This window comes from Loa loa (genome assembly GCF_000183805.2).
Source record: "Loa loa unplaced genomic scaffold supercont3.378, whole genome shotgun sequence".
NCBI lineage: Eukaryota > Metazoa > Nematoda > Chromadorea > Rhabditida > Onchocercidae > Loa > Loa loa.
In genome coordinates this window covers 37,258-45,202 of record NW_018108558.1, presented here as the reverse complement: position 1 = coordinate 45,202, position 7,945 = coordinate 37,258, and the positions used below count along the sequence as shown (strand labels likewise).

At 25.7% G+C, this 7,945-nt stretch overlaps 1 protein-coding gene across 1 annotated transcript in view; it reads left to right on the top strand.

The window, feature by feature from the left end:
• Nucleotides 1–4,195: 4,195 nt before the first annotated feature.
• LOAG_18581 (hypothetical protein) overlaps nucleotides 4,196–7,945 on the top strand; it is a gene marked incomplete at its 3' end in the record, with an annotated part of 9,182 nt that continues 5,432 nt past the window's right edge. The window contains exons 1-8 of the mRNA XM_020451243.1: nucleotides 4,196–4,345; nucleotides 4,656–4,742; nucleotides 5,069–5,142; nucleotides 5,313–5,533; nucleotides 5,815–6,076; nucleotides 6,500–6,825; nucleotides 7,140–7,343; nucleotides 7,807–7,884. Of these exons, the coding sequence (XP_020304991.1) occupies nucleotides 4,207–4,345; nucleotides 4,656–4,742; nucleotides 5,069–5,142; nucleotides 5,313–5,533; nucleotides 5,815–6,076; nucleotides 6,500–6,825; nucleotides 7,140–7,343; nucleotides 7,807–7,884 (1,391 nt within the window). The 5' untranslated portion in view covers nucleotides 4,196–4,206. The remainder of the gene's footprint in view (nucleotides 4,346–4,655; nucleotides 4,743–5,068; nucleotides 5,143–5,312; nucleotides 5,534–5,814; nucleotides 6,077–6,499; nucleotides 6,826–7,139; nucleotides 7,344–7,806; nucleotides 7,885–7,945) is intronic.

Sequence of the window (7,945 nt, the reverse complement as noted above, 5' to 3'; positions counted from 1 at the left end):
TCTGAGCATTTAGTTATTTTTTCATTAAATTAACTATGTTTACTTTAGACAGAAATAATTATTGTAGTGAAATAAATAACTTTTACGCTTTTTTAGGTGAAAGACCATGTAAGCAAACTTACTGCGCAAGGCGAAAAAACTTTTGGATTATTTGAAGATCGTTTTGCTAAAGGAAATGAAAATTTGAATACAATCGCGGTACGTTTAATTATTAAAATTGAAATTCATTAGCGAAAAATTTTAGAAAACAATTAATAATATTCCTTTTCTGATTACTGTCAAGAAGAGTGACAATTAAAAACAAATTAAAAATCAAAGCTCTAATGATTGATCAATGTTTCTAACCAAACTTGTCCCGCTATAGGAATAAAGTAATTCTTATGGTTAAAGGTCAAAAAAAAGAAAACATTGAAAAATCAAAGAATGCTACAAAAAAAAGGATTAAAATAAACAAAAGTCAAAAAATGCTTTTATTTTCTTATTATTCTTGCCAAATTTGATATTCATTTTTCCTTCGAATTTATTTTTGAATTTATTTTTGAATTTTTCAACTCTTAAAATTTGTTATATTTAATTTCAGGAAAACTTTGCTACATAAAAATGAGAATAATTTTACATTTAGGCTACGGCTTATCAAAAATGTGAGAGTTTACCTTCACTGATAACGATTATCATCTTTTTAATTATTGCTACAATTGTTGTAATTATATCATTGCTTTTTTTATTCACTAAATGTATCCATCGAATTGTTCATCATCATTATATCAAAGTACGAGGATCAAAGACATATGGACAGAAAATGATACATGGATGAAATTTGATAAAATATTTTCGTCATTCTTCTACTGCTCTAACTTTTATCAAAACCAATAAAATTTAAAAAAAAAATTCCCCAAGTTTTATCATGACAAAATAATTGTTTCAAAAATTTAATTCGATTCGGATAATTTACACGAGCAAAACTCATGTATTCTTAAAGTTGAAATGAAATTTTTGAAATTTCACTATTGAATTTAGTTGCTCCTACAATTTTTGCAATGCGACAATTTAGCCATTCGACAATAGAATTTGTTACAAGTCCTTTTCACAACCCTCTGTTCATTATGTAGGCTTGATATTAATTTTAGAAAGCGAAAGATGAATTTGAAAAAAAGAAATTTTAATTTTAACCAAATATAAGATAGACATTTGATAAATTTGATTTATGATTTACAAGTATTTTATCCGTTCTCCAAAATGGATTTCATTTTGTATTTTAGTATTTATGTATTTCATTTTATTCCATTTATATTCTATGAAATGTTATCATACAATTAGTAAGCGAAATAGTTTACAAATTATCAATAAGCTATTGATATCTTACATAATATTTCATCATATTTCATTACGTTTAAATCAAATTCATTGCAGCATTTTCATGACTTTGTTATCATTCTGATACCATTTTATCAGCATCAATGATTAATGTCAAAATAATAATTGGATCAATTGTAGCAATGTTTCAATCAATTCTTTGACTATTTGATGTTTCCATAAGCATATCATGATATATTCCATTTCCATATGCTATCATGATGTCTTCGATGATTTCACTTGCGGATTATGACGTCTTCGATGTATGACGTACACACGTACGTTTTCGTTGTTTTCGATATGCGTATCATTATACTTTCGGTATTTCTGCTTCCGGTTTCGATATTTCCGTTATTCAATACTTATTATATTTCCCTAAGCGTATCAAATTGTCACTATGTATTTGACGTTTTGATAAGTGTATCGTGAATATTGTTGATATTAGCATCCAAAAAAACATTTAAATAAGCTAAAATGAAGTGAATTTGCTAAATTTTAATTTACTCACTTTGTATAGTTTAGAATTTATTAAATCACCTAAGAAAAAGACAGCGATTTTCATTTAATATTTTGCGACAAAACTAGTTGTTAAATGGATAATTAAATTGTTTGTTTTTAAATGAATAATTTTTAATTGGATGATTAACAAATTTTAAAACTGGAATTTTCACTAGCTAAATCATTAACTAATGAATGAAAAAAAGAGAAGAAAGAGAAGTTGGGAAAGTTTTTGTCAAATTTGTCAATCATAACGATGGAAGAGCTATGCATTTAATAGCATTTAAATAAGCTAACATGAAGTGAATCTTGCTAAATTTCTATTTCCTTACTTTGAAATTTTCGAAAAAATATTCAAATAATCGATTTCTAATATTATTTGATAATTTCCAAAATTTTCGTTTTTCGTTAAAAAAATAAAGAAAAAACCGACGAAAAATCATTCCATTATTTGATATTTAGTAAAAGATTATGAAAGGATTTCGCTTCTAAAATTACAAAAGTTTAATAAATAAAAGTACCATTTGCACCACTTTTTTTTTTTGAACAACTAAATTTATAAATTTGTTATTAATCAAATAATCAGTCAACCAATCAAAAACCGATCGATCAAATGATCAATCAATCAATCAACCAGCTTTTCGTATGGCAGAGAATGGTTTTGTATGATTCAAATTTTCATTTATTTTTACTTTTGTGATCAATCAGTGATAATATTAATGGTAATAACAATTTAGTAATTCTAGTGATTCTGTAAATTTTGTAAAAATTTGAATTTCGAAGTAAGGGACACCATGAAACTTTCCCTATATATTTTTTCAATTTCTCCATATTTTTTAAATTTCAAAAATTAAAAGTCACTGATTAACTTTGATGAGTTTCTTTTTTCTTTTTTCTTTTTTATTTTCTAACATTGGAATATTTCCTTTTCTTGTTTTTATTTGTTATACCATTTATCATCGAAGATATCTTTTACCAGGAAAAAAGAAAATTTCTCTTTACTTCTGACCTTTTCCCTTCGTTCAATTTTCTGTTATCAATGATGTCAAAAAATTAGATATCAATTAGAAATTGCATTTTGTTCGATATTCGTTAGGATTGTTTGATCAGATTAAAGATCGATTCGATAATATCAATAATCTTTTTGATATTTCCTTTTTCATTTTTAGTTTATTTTTGGGTTTCCAATATCATTTACTACAGTTATTGTTATCGCGATAAATTCTGTGATAGCATTATCGTAATTAATGATTTAATTAAGTTTGTTTTTTTGCCGTTTCTGTTTGTCTCAAAAAAAAGTACTGGAAATTTCTGAGTGTGTTCTTACAGTTTCTAAGATTTTTTTGCAAATAATTACTGATATTACTGATATTGTATTGCTGTTATCAGATCAGTAGCTTTTATGGATTAACCTTTCTAACAATGGAATGATATCTTATGATCAATGAATCGTGCAATTTTTCATTTCAATTCTTCTAGACAAATGAAATATTTCATGCAGACAAAGGAACTGTTTAAATTCCGATTTAATATCATATCCGGGAAATATATTACAAAACAAAAGGAATTATTTAAATTTGGGTCTAATCCAGGAAATATAATACAAGACGAAAAGAATTATTTCAATTCCGGTTTAATACCATGTAAAGGAAATATAAAAGAATTAACGAGGTAGCTTCTGATGTCAAATACAATTTCATTTTTCGCTTCGCAGAATGGCTTTTCAGAATTCTTCGATGTCATCAATGAGAAACATAACCTATTAGTTGAATTCGGCAGACAATCGGGGTACCATTGTAATATAGGCGATACACTTCCGGCTACTTCACCGTATCCGATGAAAATGATCTTCTGACGTGAACAAGGAAAAAAAAATTTCAGACTGCTTGTAAAATTTATAAGATAAAATGTTGTAATAAGACGTGATGTACTGCAAACTATATTAATAACAATGTAAAACAAAAATCAAATAGCAGAAGATGTCTGCAATTTTCTGCAATTTTAATTTTAAAAACCTCTGCAATTTTTAAAATTTTTAAGATAAAAAGAAAAATTGTTTTGACAAGATATAATATGTTGTAAATTATTTTGTCAAATATTGCATAACTTTGCAAATATTTCAAAAATTAAAAATTAAAACCGGTTGACAATTTGTTTTTTGACCTTTTATAATTCAAACAATCCATGCCAAAGTTGTTTTGCTGTTTGTAATAGTTATTCATTTGATGGGAGTTATTCCATATATTTTATTTTTAAGAACTGTCTGAGAGAGAAAAAGAAAACGAATCTTTGATAGTTTTCTCATTTTCAAAATTTTTGTACTTTTTTTTTATTCACCTTATTTTTCCAGATAAGATGCTCTTTTTGTTTTTGTTAACAATGGTAAGGATAATAGAGATAAGTATTGGTGCTGATATATTAGTTGCAACAATGTTGCAAGGTAAAAGTCATATTGGTTCTATGGTACCACTTTTAAAAGAACTTGTTCGACAAGGTAAGAATTGAATTCAAACATTGAATAAATGATATTCGATCCATAAATACTAGTACTTTTTGATTGAATTACTTATTGTTTTTGAGTGTTATAAAATTTCAAACTTAATGAACATAATAAGGTTCAATTAAAATACATATAAAATTATTGAAACGTATGTTAAATACTAAACAATTAAGATAAGGATCGTTTTTTCTTCAAATATTAGTCTTTTTTGTTGTTGTCGTTGTTAATTTTCAAGTTTTTCTTTGTCTTTTTAAATCTTTTGATTAATTAAAAAATGAAATTTGTCAATTTTAAATAATTATAGGGCATAATGTAACGATATATATGGAACAGTATGGTGAATCGCTTGATTTTAGTGTTGGCCTAAATAAATGGTACATCAATCTTACTGGTAATTAATTTCCTCATTAATAGAATATTTCTTAATTTGAGGTGGGAATGCATATACGATACCAATAATTTGATATCTTTTCAATTCTTTCTATATTTTTTTCCACATTTTTTTGTAATTTCTGTAAAAAATTTAGTTAATAATATTATTAATTCCATTAATTAGTATTTCTTTTCAGTTTTTTTTGTTTTTTGGATAAATAATCCTAAAATTAAAATAGCATTTTTTTTTGTTTTTCCGAAAAAAACAGGAAAATGTTTAGCCATGATCGATATATTTTCATTAATAATACTAATTGATCAAATTGCGCTCAATCATTTTCATAGATCATCCATTTCCGCTTGCGATCACTCAAGAATATGGTCAAATATGGCACAAAGATTATAATTCCTTTGATGCGGTAATTTTTTTTTTTTACAAAGTTTAAACTAATATGACAAAAGTGGGGTAGATTATTAGCTAAAATGCTAAGCTTATCATTTCCTTTTTTTTCTTTTCTGTTTAAACAGTAAATGAGCTAAAAGATAGCAAAATTGATTGGTTACAATGATTAATTTATTGATTTTTTAGGCAGAAATTTTTTATTATGCATCAGTAAGCTGTGGTTATGTATTAGCGGAACATAAAGCTGAATTTGAACGTATTGCATCATATCCATGGGATCTACTCTTAACTGATTCATTATTTAGCACATGTGGTTATGGCTTATCATTATTATCAAAAGCTAATCATATCATTATGCATACATCTAGTGTTGAAGATTTTTACGCTATGGCAAAGGGTTTTGGCAGGTATTCTTGCGCTATTTCCATTTTGGAAATAAAAATCTTCAAAAGAAATATATCGTTAATTTAAAAAAATTCAAATAATTAATTGATAATACCATTTTCTTACTATTACTGCTTTTTTAAACAAAATTAAATTTGTCGTTAGTTTAAAAAAAATACCAATAATTTAAAAAAGAATCAAATAATTAATTAATAATGTTATTCTTTTACTATTACTGTTTACCTAAATAAAGCTAAATCTGTTATTATTTTAAAACAAAATATCAACCATTCACAAATTTTAGGCAATATACGATTGCTCCACCATATTTCATGAATTCATGGCATGCTAATTATGATGTCCGAAATTTTTTTCATCGTCTTACTGTAGCATATGAATTATTTAGTATGTGGCTATCATTTGGTACCATAAGCAATTACTTTATGCGGAAAACATTAGCACCATTGGTGCCTAATTTTGATTTTACCACTCATTGTCGTACGGCTTCGATGAGCTTCACCGACATGCCATTACATCTTTATGTACCTGAACCACTTAATAATGAGGTTGTTAATTTTATTAATTTCAAATAGCAATTAATTTTTCGAACAAAAAAAAGCCTTTGCTTCTTTTTTATGCAAATTATCATTTTGATTTATAACGTTTTCTAAGAAAAATTTCTGCTAGCATTTAAATGACGGAGTTTTTTTTCAGAACAATTATCTCATTTATTTTTAATTTTAATTAAAAAAACTAAACCAAGACTGTTATCTTTCAATATTCTATTACTTGAAAGATTATGGTAATTAATTTCTTATCCTATGTAATCTATGAAAAATATAATGAAAATTTATTTTTATCTTTTACTATTTTTTTTTTTTTTGAATTTTTTATCTCTTTACAATTTAATTTTTTAATTTCTTATCCATTGTCACCTTAATATTTTTTTCATTTCTTATTCATTAACAAACTTAATTTTATTGTTTAAGCTATTCAGTTATGGTGCTTATTGTATGCCATATGATAAGCTAAATGATGCAAAATTGGTAAATTTTTTGGATGATCCCAAATCAAATGGTACCATTATATTAGCATTTGGAACAATTTTACGTTTAAAATATGCTCCACGTAAATTTCATGATATACTCGCTGAAACACTAAATCAATTAACAAGTTATCGTATAATCTGGGCATGTACTGATTGTCCATCAATGAAACTTAATAAGCATATTCGTGTATTATCATGGATACCACAAACTGATCTATTACATCATTCAAAATCGAAATTATTCATTACGCATGGTGGATTAAAGAGGTAAAGCACTTTTTTTTCTTCTTTTTCATCAAATTGATTTTTGTAAGAAATTTTCATGAAATTTAAAAAGAAATTTGAATAATTTTAACTTATAATCAAGAATGTATAATTAATAGATTTTCAATATTTTAATGATGAAAATATGTAACAATAAAATAATTTGTTCAATTCTTTTTATTTTTCCATATTTTTTTAATATTTAAAATTCATAAAATCAAAACTCAAATTAAATTGGAATACTCCATTTTTTCTTTTGGTAAAATTTCGCATCAACTTCATTTAATATTAAAAATTTGTAATTTTTATTAATTTAGCTTGAAAGAAGCACTTTGTGCTAAAATTCCAACACTTTTTCTGCCAGTATTCGGTGAACAAGTTCGAAATTCATGGCTTGCACAGTATCATGGATTTGGTCGTGTAATTAATCGATTCAATATCACCACTGATCATTTCCTTAATTTAATTCATGAAATGCTTCATAATCCTACCTACAAACAACGTGCGGAAAAGTTACGAAGGTATTTTAACGGTTTCATGAAAATAAACTTTTTGAACTTTTTTGAGTTTTTAATTTGCTTCCGAATTAAATTAATTTTTTTTCGATGTTAAGCAAATTTTGTTTTTACTTATAATCAACATTATTCATCTATCTTTTACATGAAATTCTTTATACCATTCTTTATTGTGTAATTTGAAAGCAACATCCGGTAAGATGTTAAAAGATAAGAATTCAATTAACCGGATGTTTATTGGGTTTACTTGAAAAAAAGTAATATAAAAATTAGCGAAATGACAAGAAAATTTTATTCACTTGATCAGTACTCATATATGGAACATTCAGGATTACTTTATTCCGGAATCATCTGTACTGCATGCAAAATGTAATATGAATGATTTAACAAAAGAAAAGTTTATTTCAAAATCAATCCTTTTTTTTTCCAAATTTCCAATCCTTTTTTTTCCGCAAATTTCCGATTGCAGATATTACGATGATGCACCAATATCACCCATTAAGGAAGCAGCATTTCGTATTAATCGTTTACTGAAATATGGTGGCCGGTTTCCGGAATATTTTTATACACGGAATATTAATTTTACATATATTCAACATTTAAATCTT